This window comes from Natator depressus, chromosome 8 (genome assembly GCF_965152275.1).
Source record: "Natator depressus isolate rNatDep1 chromosome 8, rNatDep2.hap1, whole genome shotgun sequence".
NCBI classification, from domain to species: Eukaryota; Metazoa; Chordata; order Testudines; family Cheloniidae; genus Natator; species Natator depressus.
Genome location: NC_134241.1, coordinates 73,103,600 through 73,117,642, shown reverse-complemented (window position 1 = coordinate 73,117,642; position 14,043 = coordinate 73,103,600). Strand labels below are relative to the sequence as shown.

Here is a 14,043-nt window from a genome sequence, read left to right as displayed (position 1 = left end):
CTAACTTAACCAACTAGAATCTTTTGTTCAAAGCAGATTTCACCACAGTTCTTCCAGCATGGGCAGCCAGTTCTTAGCCAGGGCCCAACACAGAGCTCAAAGCGCTTGGTTCTTTGTTCCTTCTAGTGAAGGATATGAAAATGGCTTGCTCTTTCTCCACTTCTAGCCTCTGTTTTACCTTTATCTCCAAAGTCAGGACACTCTCATGGGGGCTCAGCTTGCTGTGTCCACCACGAACCTCACGCCATGTTAATTTTTGCAGTGTCTCCCTGCCTCCCATTGTGATACTTAAGTGCCCATCTCCCCCACTCACTAGTTTGATGGCTTTGTTTACCTTTTCTGTAAATGAACTTTTATTGCCTCTTTGCTCAATGTAGAGTCTGTATCACCCATACATACACGACACAGTAATATTAATGATGAGCATGTTACCAGTTCGCATATTATACCTTACAGGACACCCTTTAGATATAGATTATGACACTATCAAGTTGGGTTACATTGAACTTGTCAGGACAGTTGAGGCTCACTGCTAGATACCACAGAGCAGTTTGCCTTATGGCACTGGGGTGCTCCGAGGGTCACAGGGAAACGTCCCTATTTGGAAAAAAGCCGTTTCATATAATCAAGGTACATTACACAATAGATATTTAAAATATATAATCTACCTTGTGTAAAGTAAAATGTAATTTTAATAAGTAGCTCACATATGATACCATTCATACATGTTTTAAATCAATGCCTGGGAGAAATAGCTTCCTCTCCCCCACAACCAACTGATATTGAAAGATGACTTGACAAAGTATCAGGAGATATGAGAGGAATGTTTGGAAATAAAAACCAAGGGAGAAATATAAATTAATGCTCAGAGTTGCACGAGAGTATTGTACACTCTGGATACCTACTATATTTTTTCTTTTCTGCTCTTTACTGTATCCGGTTTCTTTCCCCAGCAATTTCAACTGATCCCTGTGTATGGTCTCCATTGTGTTTTCACGGTTTTATTCTTAACTTTAAACTCTTGGAAGAGTGTATTGATATATAAAGTCTCAATAAATGTTATTTAAAAAAAAAAATCTATCCCAAAAGCACAATACTAGAGCTGGCAACCTTGACATTCTGAATCACAATTCAATATTTAGGATCCTCTAACCTCAGTTCATAGCAACTACAATGCTAAGCATTAGAACCCTGCTTTATTGTTATGTCAACACAGTGATGGAAGTGGACAGGGATTCTCCCAATTTCAATAAGGCTTCTAGAGTAAGTTTAAGTGAAAGTAAAACACTATATAAAAAAAGAACCAACTGGCCACAAAAGAATTTATTCAGTGCTGTGTTCTCTTAACTACGCAAACTGAGCTACCCTAGTGATTGCCTCAGATACGCTTGTTTGCAATGCAGCTCCTACTCTGAGGAACAGATCTCCAACTCTCATTCACCAGGAGATTTTACACAGAAATCAGTAGTACAAGAGGGATATCTATCTGTCTTATCAAACTGTAGGAATGCTCAGTGCCAGTGAGCTTAGACGTATACCCTCACTCACATTGAGTAGAGCCTCCTCACTACCCCAACAGTCCCATTGATTTCAACATGCTCAACATCGTGAGAGCATCAGAATGTGATCCCTGCTGATTATGACAAAAGCTCACTACACGCAAATCATAAATGTGCTCTGCATTTGTGTCTAAATGTACCATCTTAAATTTTAGCTATTGAACAAAGGTGCAGATTTACAACATGACACACCAAGGAGGATGGCAGAATACGGCAATTTCTAGCTTTCCTAAAAAAACCAAAAAACAAACAAAACAAAAACAAAAACCACAAACCAAACCTACTGGCAGAGTATGTTCTCATTCAACGTAAGCAAGGGGTAAAGAATCTGGCTCCATATGTCTGCCATCATATATATATTTACCTATGGATGTCACAGCTCTTTTACACATTTACTCATGGTGCGAGTGGATAGTGACTTCAGGTCTAACATCAGTTGCCAGCACTGTAAACATTAGTCAGAGATGTATGGTAGTAGCTCTTGACTAATCTAGCAAGGTGGCTGGGAGACCAACCAGATCTCCTACATGGCAGTAGAAAGCACTATTACTAACAACATCCCTTATTATTTGAGTAGCATCATGTTCTCATTCTGGGTGAGACTTGTCCTTCCCCTCTTGACACTTTTGTTCTTGCTGAGACTGCAGCAATATTCCTAATAGCACAAGTATAAATATATGTAATTTGGAGGCCCTATTCTCTAAAAGAGAGAAGGTACATCTCTTGTAAACTATACTTGTACAGTAATTGTTATGTGAAGGAAGATTGTGAGAAAGCAACAGTGTATGATGTCACATTCTTCTTTTGATAACATCTCTGGGTGCATGCACTTTCTCATCACATAAAAATTAAAAGGAGTTCAACAGGTTCACAAGCCAGGCCAAACAAGCAGGAAGCAATTACACCTCACGACCATTGCCCTATAAACCATATGGAGAGGAATATTACGTGCTCTGAAGCCATTTACCCAGACTGATTTGTTGGAGGGTAGAAAGAAACAAACAACTGTTCCTGAACAACCTTTCAGCTTGTCCTCAAGCACTACTAACAATATAGATTCAGTTAACTTCACCCTTAAAAGGAGAAGGCTGATCTGATCTGCCAGAAGAACAGAGCATATACAATTTCGCTCCTTCAATCAAAGGTTGTGTGATGAAATCTGATTGGTAAATACATTTTTACAGTATAACTATAAATCCCAATGTAGAAGTTCCATTTGGCTACTTTTCTTAACCATGCCAATTCTGAAATCCAAGCAGCAAAATGGGATCTCGTATTCTTTGTACCTTATTAATCCACTGTGTTATACTCAAGTTTGTTCTGTTTTTCCTGACTCTGGCACCCACCCGAGACAATCCTGCCATTCTTATGGGACTGTCAACAATACTTTGCCTATGCTCCGTGACTGTGTTTTTACAACTTTGCACCCTAATTCTTCTTCTCTATCACTTACTAAATAATAGTAATAAATAATAGTATCCCTATTGAAGTCAGTGGGAGTTTTGCCATTGACTTCAATGGAGCTAAGATTTCACCCTTTGAGTGTAACATGTGGGCAAACCTAAGTAGATATCCCACAAAATGGTATGAGGAGGCTGTCCAGAGCCATTGAAGGATCAGCATCTCTGAAAATCAGGACATTTAGGGACTGATACAGTGTTCACTGAAGTTAATAGAATGACTATCTGATGCAGGTTCTTAGACTTCACTCATTATTGTAAGTAACTGAGGCTTTCAGTAGTGCTCCCAAATACTTCAAGTGTCTAAGTTTAGGTACCAACATTTAAAATTTTTGGCCAGAATATTTTTATCTTTACTAGGACAACTAATTAGACCTGCCTCTCACCACACACACACCAGAAATTTCTGAATCTACAGGAACAAAGCAACAAAAATTATTAAAATTTACAATATTTAAAACTTAATCAAACCACCACCTAAGACTTTTTTTCATTTTAATCTATGAAATAAGATGCAAAAATTTCCCTCATAATTAGCAAAATGCATTGGATTTCATTTTTTGTGTAATAATTACATAGAAGCTGACCTAAAACCTGGCTTGTGACTTTGGGCCATCTCACTAATGGCTGACTCAAGCTGAGCACCAGCTCACGGTCATGCCCATGTTGGCTCAGCCATGCCAGTGTAGCCTTATAAGTAGAGGACAGGCGTTCTAGAAGGATACAGTACAGCTCTTATAAAACAAACATCTGGGTTAAATTTAAGAAGGTACCTGAAGTGGAGTTTCTCACTCTTCCTGTCTTGCAGGGGATACTCCTCTCGGACATCTTGAATCAAAGGTGACTGCTGCCTATGTGTTCTGGAGAACGGCAGGGTTCCCATATGGCTAAACATATCACAAGATCTAATGGGAATGGTCCCCTTTTTCTTCCTAGGGAGAGTGCCATGGATAGAAATATCTTGATAAGGGTCTAAGCGATGCTCGGTCAGAGGAGGTTTGCTGCTCAAAAGATCCATAGAAGAAGCCAGTGAGAACTGATGGTTCATCTGTATATTTCTGGGGAGACTTGAAAGTTTTCCAGCAGCTATCATTCTCAGCTCTGAAAAATAAAAAATTACCCACAGCGTTCATCAATCACTAGTGCTGCCATTTTAAATGAAATTAAACAACATTGTTTGCTGTTGTCTCTATTAACATTACACTTCTTGTATTAGAAGGCAGACAATTTATATGCTTTTCAAATATACACTAAATTAATGACCTAATCTCATAAATTCCAATCCTGCAGATTATTATACAAATGTACTTAACCTTTATGCATGTGAATAGCCCCATTAAAATAATTGACTTAAACACATATGCAAGTGTTTGCAGGATCTGGGCCATAATCTGCTATTACCTACAAGGTTTATCTTCTTATCTGTTGTTTTACCCGGAGTTCTTAGAAACCATTCCATTTGAAAGGTCAAACATCAGTCTGGAATCATTAACTGAAACTAAACTGTCAGGAAAAAAAAAACCCAACAACGTACAGACCAAGGCTTAGTTTAAAAGATTGTTAGTCTAAACTCAGTAGTGGGCACTACAGACCTGAGGCAAATATTTTTAATAGTTTGTAAAACAAAGGATTTTATCCAAAAGAGAAGGGCAGTAGATTACTGGAATTCTTTTCTGTAGAATACACAGGCCAACTGAGTCAAATTCACTACTGATATAAGTGGGATGCAACTTTACATTAGAGGTGAATTTGGTCAATTATACCCTGGCCTACAACAGAGAGGTGTCTCCAACATATCTCTGCCAACATGAACAAAATTACAACACTTGGTGTAAATTCATAGGGTCAGATTCTGGCCCCCTGATAAGGCTGCTTTCTGCCACTCCACAAATATAAAGTAGCATTAAGTGACTACCAATGGATGCCTCTGGTTTACGGGAATCCAGAGGTCCTGTAGTGATGGCTACACCGGCTCTATGCCCCACTCCATCCACTTCCAGCTCCAAAATCAGGACATTGTTAGAGCGCCGGGGGTCTTTGCGGGTTATTGTAGCCAGGCATAATTTAGAGCAACACTGAGGCTGATCTCACTTATGTCAGGGTTCAGCTCATAAAACTACCTTTACGCTCTCCCCCCTCCACTTTAGCTGCACCACAAAGGCCTCGGATGCTGCTGAGAATCTAGCCATGGACTCCACAAATGTGTTGTGACTTGATAAAAACTCCCTCCCGCTTTTTTTTTTTTTTTTTTTAAATAAAAACACTATCTGTAATTAGAGCAAGGTATTTATGGTAGGACCTTGATGACATCACTTATAATGTGAAAGTGAAAAGTTCCAAGTGCAGAAGCTCTGTAGAATTGCTCTTGCATGTTGTGTAATGTTTATGGGAAGTTGTGCTCTTGTAGATGGAGTCAACTAACAGGGATTAAATTAAAATAAAAACCTTTCAAGAGGTCTTTCTGACAGATTATGATGTGTCCCTTGATGTGACCACTAAATCTCAGACCCTCCTATTGTTTACATCTTCATTCAGAATGTGGTTTGGGGAAGCCATTTCTACCTGGTGGCAACAAAAAATATTGCAAGTTCATTCAAAATTTTACTGTGTTGTACAGGCTGCTTTGCATTTTTGATTACCCATGCCAACATAATTGATTCAGAGGTAGGTCCAAAACAGAAAATGCAGGATATAGATCCAGGGCCAGATTCCCAGCTAGTGTAAATTGGTATAACTCCATTGGTCCATATACTAAACAGAGCATTAAGGCTAAAAAGTTAACTATTCCCAATCAAAGTCAAGAAACGAAAAAAAATGAAGGTTCTCAAAACTCACACTAACATTGAGGCTGGAACCTTAATTGAGTAGGCACCCAAACCCCATATTTACAGGAGTTTGGAAGTCCCAGCCTAACTTGCCCGCACTGAGCCAACTTTTAGAATTGCCTCTGATTTTGCACCTAATGATGGTACTTACCATCTTCATAAAAAACCTTGAGACTGATAAGTGCAAAAGTATTATAATAAATGTACTTTCCTCAGCCTCCTTAACTCAAACATATCAGGGATTTTCCTCAAACTTGCTAGTAAATTCATCTCTGAGTTGAGACAAAGCATATGAAGTTTTAGTCTCAAAAAGTTACAAGCATGCAAAAACAAGTGGATATAATAATAGAAGTTGCAATGTAACTTCAGCTATAGTTTTGGCTATCACCAAAATTTGTGATAGACACACACATTAACCATAGACTTCAGACTACTTCCTATGTAGTGATATCTAGAGAAAGAGGACCACCCGCCTGCACCAATAACTTCCATTATCAAAGATATTAATTTCTAAAACAACAACCTGACAATCTATTTCAGTGAAACAAGAAAGGCTCATCAGGTTTACTTTTCCAAGTATTAAACCATGAATTTGCTACTGCACATTTTAAAGCACCTTCACCCCCCACATGAGCTATACCATAAGCCCAGTTTTCAAATGCATACACATTGATGGGATATGTAAGTCTAGTATTTGGATACTTAAATTCACACTTAGGTATACAAAATGAGCATTTAGGTGCTGTTTTGAGAATTCACATGAGAGACATAAACATCCTGCTTTCACATTTGATAAATTATCTCTCCACTTGCAAATTATATGTAGCTATACTTTAATTTTTAATACATAAAAATGTTGATTGCATTACAGCATTTCCCCCCTCAAAATAGGTCTAGTCAATTTTTCTATAATCATGCCTGCTAGCATCCTCACCAAGGGTCAGAAGTAGGACTTGCTACTCCTTGATGGACTCGTAAAAGCAAGTCAAGATTCAGCAACATAACCAAAACGGTCAGCTCAGTAATGCAAATTGCCAGATTATCTGACAAGTTTTGCTTTTGCTGAATGTCAAAGCTCCAAGGAATGAGCCCCTTTTCAGCTGGAGATTCTGGAATGTTTCAATTGTTTCAGTGTATGAGCCAAGCAGGAATGCTTGAATTTACTGTAGATGCAGTCCTAGAAAACTACACTCATTATTAGAGAGCACTCTTTGCCTGCCAAAACAGTTTCAATCAACAGCTGACACAATGGGTCAACATACTAGAGGGTTTCTGAACAAAAGGGACTGGAATCCCAGTTCTGAACACTGCTGCTTGCTAACATGCAGTCACACTAGAGTAAAAGCCTGGGAAATGGTATAGCTTGCTTCTATTTAGGGCAGAACAAAAACTGTTTCAGTCTCCTATAATGCTAAATCTATGGTAGGAATTTTGTATTTTCATCATAGTACAATATCTCTGTCCCCGTTACTTCCCCCTAGCCCCATAAGAAGAGCAAAGACAGCTTTTGACCATCTGTGAAGCAAATTGGTCTTAGTCAGCTACAGAAGAAACAAAAGACTCCAGATCCAGATCCTAGCTAATAGACAAGATGTTTTCCAGATTCCGTGCACAGATTTTGAAAGAACTCACCCACCCTTTTATTATATTGCAAACAGAGGAAGCATGGACCAAGAGGTCTTTAAATGACCATGTACATTAATGAATGTGGATGCATTGGGAAATTTTGCAGAGGGATTGGAAACAGGGTGAAGGCATCTGTCTGCTGGGAAAAACCAAACAATATTGCATTCCAAAACAAAGATTCTATTCACATCATTGCTCAGACACCAACCTGATATATGCCTTATAAATACCTAAGATGGAGTATTCAAAAAGCTATTTTGACTCTGATTTGGGAATAAAAATGCCAACATTATGGTTCAATCTGCCTTCCTGAAGCAAACACCTCTTCCCTTCCCCCGCCTTCCCCAGAGATGCTCTGAAGTTTTTCTACCTTACTTCACAGAGTAAGTGGTCCTTTTGGAGAAGGAACAATAAAATAAGTCTAATGGTGAAAACTGTAACTCCAGTCTGTCCAGGAGAAAACTTCTCATTTGGCCACAGAAATTAGATTCACTCCTGTCTGCCCCCTTTGTATTTGTGAAATCCCTATTTACAGCCTGATTCAAGAATCCCATGAAGTCAATGGGAGTCTTTCTACTTATTTCAAAGGACTCTGGATCAGGGTCTTAAACTGTCTCTTTTCAAAATGCTAAGCGATTAGTGCATTGTTAAATATTTATGAAAACTGATTCATATCACACTCGAGTTCTGCTCCAAAGCTCATCATACAGAAAGATGCCCATTGACTTCAGTGGGGGGTCTGTATCAGGCTCTTTGGATGTATGTCTTACTTGGTTTGGTTGTACTGTACTATAGATACTAACCTCCTTCCTCCCCCCATCTCACCCCTGTCTCTCACTGCTCTCTCTAGTAATGGAGTTAAGAGGGATGGAGCAGAGTAATATGTGCATATCCAATTCAAGTAAACAAACTATTTTGGGACATTTAAAGGGACACAGTCAATTTAAAACACACACCTGTTTGAAAACGTTTTACTTACAGTACTATTATTACAAGTAATCCCTAAGAATATTGTAATTGAAAGATTACAGAAAAAATATATTTTTCAGTTTGTTTACTTTGCACATTTGCAAGCACTTTGTGTATAGTCCCTTTCACCATTTTCAGTGTATAGTCAGCAAAGCCCTGATCCTGAAATTGAATTGGCACTGGCAGCCTTCTGCACGCAAGTGAAGGACCCATGCAGAGTCAATGGCAGGATCAAGGCCTTCAGTTTTCCCCATTGCTGGTGTGGGTGGTTTTTCATATCAAGAGAGAAGAACCGCACATTTTAAAATAAATAAAATAAAAAAGGAAAATGTGATTGAAAAACCACAGAAGTTGGCAGGTGGCTTGGATAGATGTAGTAGCTGCAAACTATTTTGAACTTAAAAAAAACACAACACACTTTTTTTGCATTTGTCTAAAGTAACCAAGAAAATAGTTAAAACTCAAACAAGTATTCCTGCACCAACAGGTGCTTCCATAAAATTATCTGGGATTAAAAAATTCCTGCATACTACCAAGCCTTTGCTACAGGTATTATAAAATTAATTGGTACTCTAGCCTCCATGGCAAACTGGCCTGAAGACTTTGAAATGAATACAAAGGTTCAGGGAATCCATAACCTGATATGATAAAGGGGGTGAGTGGGTGAGAGCACATGCAAGAGTTCAAAGGATCTAAACCTCTATCAGGAACAAGCCAGAGTCTGCCAAGCATCAAACATGAGATTACAGACAGACCAGGGCTTTGAAAAGGCTTCTGAAAAGATGTCAAATGTACTTAACAATTAAAAAAAAAAAAAAAAAGCTGATTAATCCTTATCCTATATTATGATAAGCTCACAACCTATTTGAACAGTTTTTTATAACCATTATTCTGAGTCAGTGGAAAGCATATAAACAAGGATGACTTGGGCTTACTCAATATCAATTTCAAATTAAAATAAAGCTGTGGCCAGCCTATGTTCCATACTAGATTTTTAACTCGCTTTTGAGAAAAGTTTAACTGAACAAATCCCCCGTTGTTTGTCAGAAACATTTCAGATCAGTCTTTTTATCACATCATTTCATTAGATTTATAATAACTGGCCACAAACTAAATTTTGACTTTTATTTAAAAATGTATGCATAAATACTTTTAATACTTCAATTTTAACTGTTCTTTGGGATTGTAAGTCATTTAAATTGTAACATGATCAAGATAATTTTGTAGATTTTGATTTAAAAGCTAAAAATGCATTTTGTCAAGCAGAAAACCTCTACTATATCATCATGAATGTTTCTATGATGAACATTTAAAAAAAAAATTCTCAGCCAAATTCTGATATCCATACTTAGAGAAGCTCATTCTGAAAGATTCTGAAAATCTGAACACCTCCCAGAAGGTGCTGAGTGCCCTCAAATCCCAATGAAGTCAAGCCTTTAATTTTTACAAAGTCCTTAACCAGGAAAAATTCCCATTGATTTTCATTTGCCTAAATCAGGAGACCTGGGTTTTATTCCCAACTCTTCCATGTCAAGACAAATAAGAGCATGTCATGTCATTTCACCTGTTCCGCATCTATACAATACCTTGAAATCTATGAATAAAGAAACAAAGCTATATAAAAGCTAAGCATTAAGTATTCATATTACTTACTTAATTTTTTACTGAGTCCTAGTATCTCGTCATTTGGCCCTTTTGCCATACTATACAGTTCCCTGAAAATGTTACATACCCCTGTTAAGGTAATATGAAATTAGACCCACACAGTGCAACTGCTCATTGATTTTGAATGGCAGATCAGCCAACAAACACCCTTGACTAGGGATAAAAAAAAATTCTGGATCCTCCTTCTCTCCATTCCTGAAGATAAAATGGTGGTCAAATCGGAGTATTTTTCAGCTAGCTCTTTAAATGAAAATCACTGTTTCCTAGGGGTGCTGGAACAATTTGTATAGTGGGGGTGCTGAGTCACTGAATCAAATTGTTACTCCTGGGGGGATTCTGTGCCACTGCGCGTGCGCAGAATTCATGTCCCCTACAGATTTCTTTGCTTTCCCGCATAAAAATGACTGACAGGGAAGCAAAGAGAATCTGCAAGTGCAGTCAAGCACCACTCCCTAGCAGAGCAGGTACATTGTTTCAGGCACCCAGAGCAGCCAGCAGAGAGGTAAATCACCATGGGGCGGGGGACACCCAGGAGCCAGTGGCTCCTATCCTGAGCCAGGATCAGCTGCTAGTCAGGTCTGGGCTGGAGGCAGGAGAGGACAAGACTTCCTCTTCCCTTGCAAGGAGTGTCTGGGGCAGCGTCAAATCCACCCCCAGAAACCTCCCCCCGCTGCAGGAAGCTCAGCATCCTCCCCTGCTTCCTGTCCCCATTGCTCCTCAGTTGTGGATGGGAAGGGTCACTGTAGGGGGAGCTGCTCCCACATCCACCCAACCCCCATGCATACGGACCTCCCATACCCAGACACCCTTGACAAGCTTCACCAGGTACATCCACAACCCTCCTAGCCCTCCATACCCAAACCCCACCTCACTGAATCTCAACCCCCTACATCTGAAGCCTCCTATACCCAGATGCCCTGCCTTTGGACCCCTGTCCCCAGATTACCCCCACTGAGCTCCCTGCACTCAAACCCCCACCCTGACGAGCTCCACCCCCCCGCACCACCCTGAGCCGCCACATCCAGACCTCCACACCACTAACCCCCAACGAGCTGCACCCAGACCCCCACCCCAAGCCCCACTCCCCCCACTGAGACCCCCACACCCAGACCCCTCCACTTAGCCCCAACCACCTTCACTGGAAAGCCCATGCAGAGTCCCATTGCTCCTGCACCTTGAACTCCCCCAACGAGCCTCTGTGCATCCAGATCCCCCCCCACACATAGACCCCTCCTCCAGAGCTGCCTGCACCCAGATTGTCCCACACAGAATCCTCTCACTGCACACCTGGATCCCCCCATGCTGAGCCCCGCCACACCTGGATCCTGCCTGGTTGAGCCCACCTGCCTTGCACCTGGCACAGAGCCCCAGGATTTTTCTGGGGCAGGTCCAGGCCTTGTGCTGTGTTAGGTTCGGGCCCAACCTCACCACATCACTGAGTCTGCGTCCTGCGGCTGGGAGAGGACTGCAGGGTGATCTCCCACCTTCAGCAAGCCAGTGGCCTGTGCGCACCACTGCCATGCTGGAGCCTCTGCATTTATTTATTGACAAAACTTGCAGAATTTTAAAATATTGTGCGTATAATTTTTAGGCACAGAATGCCCTCAGGAGTAAACTGTAAACCCTGTATATGATGGAAACCACTTTAAGCCTGGGGTGTAGCAGCACCTCTAGTCCCAGCGGCTATGCGGTTTCCCCTCTGTGCAGACAGAGACAGACCAACCAACAAGACCTCCTCTCTTTTTGGCACGGGGAAGCCATTTATTGTTATCACGTTGTTCTAGTCCCAGGATTTCTCTGCGTTACCAGGCACATCCCCATGAACTATTTCAGAGTTCTTTCCAGTAGCAAACATACAGCTCTTCTATCTTGTACTAATAATGGATGTATGTAAAAAACAGTAACAGAGCGGGACAGGAAGCAGCATCTTGGTATGGGCTCCTCCTTAAACAAAGCAAAATTATGTAATCACAAATGAGGAGATCGGTTATTGACTTGACACTCAACATTGTATCTTTCCTTTGGCTGCTGTGTGGAACACGGGCCTGAACGCACCAGCTGCTTTTGGCTTTTAAAATAATAGCCGTCGTTTACCGATCTTTGATTGTGTATTGAAGCAGTTTCCACAGAGCCCATCCCCGTGGTAGCTAAACTCCGAAATCTCTTCCTCTCAAACGCCGCAAAGCTCTAAACGCCTAAAATCGAGACCAGATTTAGTTCAGAGCTACCAAAATAGTTTAGGGTGAGTCAGCTCTGAGCTCTTCTCCTTTCTCCCCTCCCCCTGGGAGACAAATACAACCAGCTATTCATTCGTCATCCAGCAAAGAAAAGGAACAATGTTGTCAACACAGTTACATAGCAGGCTACTTCTCTTTCTTTGCTAGCTTTCGAAGCGATTAGTTGAAAAGTTTGTCTCCTCGAAATGTTCTACCTCCAGCTGTGCCCCATTCAATTAATTTCCAAAGCAGCTGAGCCTCCTTTGATACAGTAATCAGGGCAACACATTGTAAACAAGGACCACCACACCAAACTATTAGAACAAATACATATGTTTTTACACACACATACAAACCCAGCATATTTTTAACACAGCTCACTGATCATCTGGAATATGCAAGTGCAAACGCCAGCTCCGTCTGTTCAAACTAAATTAGCTGGGATATTTATGGGCAAATTCCAGTGCATCACGATTACCATAGTAACACTTTTCATTTAGTTAATAATGACTGTTCATTATATAGACCAAAGATCTCCACATTAAAGTCTCGTAAAAGCACCCCCGCGGAATCATTGTATCATTACTGGGATAGCAAAATACAGAGAAAACTAGCGATGTAAAAATGTTTAAAGGCTTCTGGTTCAGTGACTTGTCCCTTTGCATAATCTGAAGTTAGACAAATAATAGGGAGTCACTTACCTCTCTGAAGAGTACTCGCACACTTTCAGATCAGTGCAGCATACCCTTCATCTCGGAGCCAGAGCGGTTCGGGAAGGCAGACAGACACTGGCAGCTCTCAGTCAGATCTCACAGCTAAACCAGAACCACTTTGATTGAACAGAATTCTTCTAGCCTTTTGAAGTTCTAATTGAGCAGCCTAGAGCTCTGCATACTGCGTGCAACGGCTCAGCAGCTGCAGACGCAGTTCTGAGAGACACACAAGCCAGCACTCAAGCGGTGATTTACTGCTTTCCAGCCACTCCCCTTGGTAGACTATTCAGGCTGAATCTCCCTGAACCCCCTACATAAATACTATTTACATGCGATGACCTCCCGTTGCCCTTTTCCATGGATTTGAGAACTTTAACTTCTCCCTGTAAGATACCACTGAAGTGATGATTTATCACTTCCTAACACAACCTTTAGTGGGCAATCCAGACGGCTACTGTCACTTCACTCCCAGATAATTTAATTATATTAGCACCTATTTTTGCTCACATCCAGACATGGGTGCAACTAGTTTGCAGTGTAAAGTGTATTCACGGAGACAAAAGCCCACCTACCTGTCAATGGTTGTGACCAATTAAAACAGCAGGTGTTCGGTGCAATAAACAAACAGCTCTTTCCCTCAATGAACTAACAAGGGCTCATTTACACGGAGAAAAGCAACATATGTAAAGATCAGGGTGCCCCAAGTAGACAGAAATGTTGTGTCCCTCCTCCCCATCATTTATCTTCCCCATTGTGCCAATGCAATGCACTGCATGTGGACTGGTACATACACCCAGCTCATCCATCTCCTCTCTCAAGCTAGCATCCCTTTTACTTCTTGTTTATACCCAGATGTGTCCTCCTCACACCAAGGGAATTCCTTTGCACCTTGCACCACCCTGTGAGTTCACCTACCACCACATCTGCAACACCACCTGAAGCCACCACAACTCTCACTCTGCTGAATCACTGATTTCATGCCTTGATCACTTCAGCCCCCTCCTATTGTT

General features: G+C 40.9%; 1 protein-coding gene across 2 annotated transcripts in view; it reads right to left on the bottom strand.

Annotated features, from left to right (window-relative positions):
* Nucleotides 1–14,043, bottom strand: part of BCAR3 (BCAR3 adaptor protein, NSP family member) — a 117,956-nt gene that overhangs the window by 79,746 nt on the left and 24,167 nt on the right. Inside the window, exons 1-2 of one of the 2 annotated variants that reach the window (XM_074961304.1) lie at nt 13,022–13,252; nt 3,793–4,120 (exon numbers count right to left, since the gene is read on the bottom strand). In XM_074961304.1, the coding sequence (XP_074817405.1) occupies nt 3,793–4,112 (320 nt within the window). In that variant the 5' untranslated portion in view covers nt 4,113–4,120; nt 13,022–13,252. Of the gene's footprint in view, nt 1–3,792; nt 4,121–13,021; nt 13,253–14,043 lie in introns of those variants that run through there. The other variant, XM_074961303.1, reaches the window with a different exon arrangement.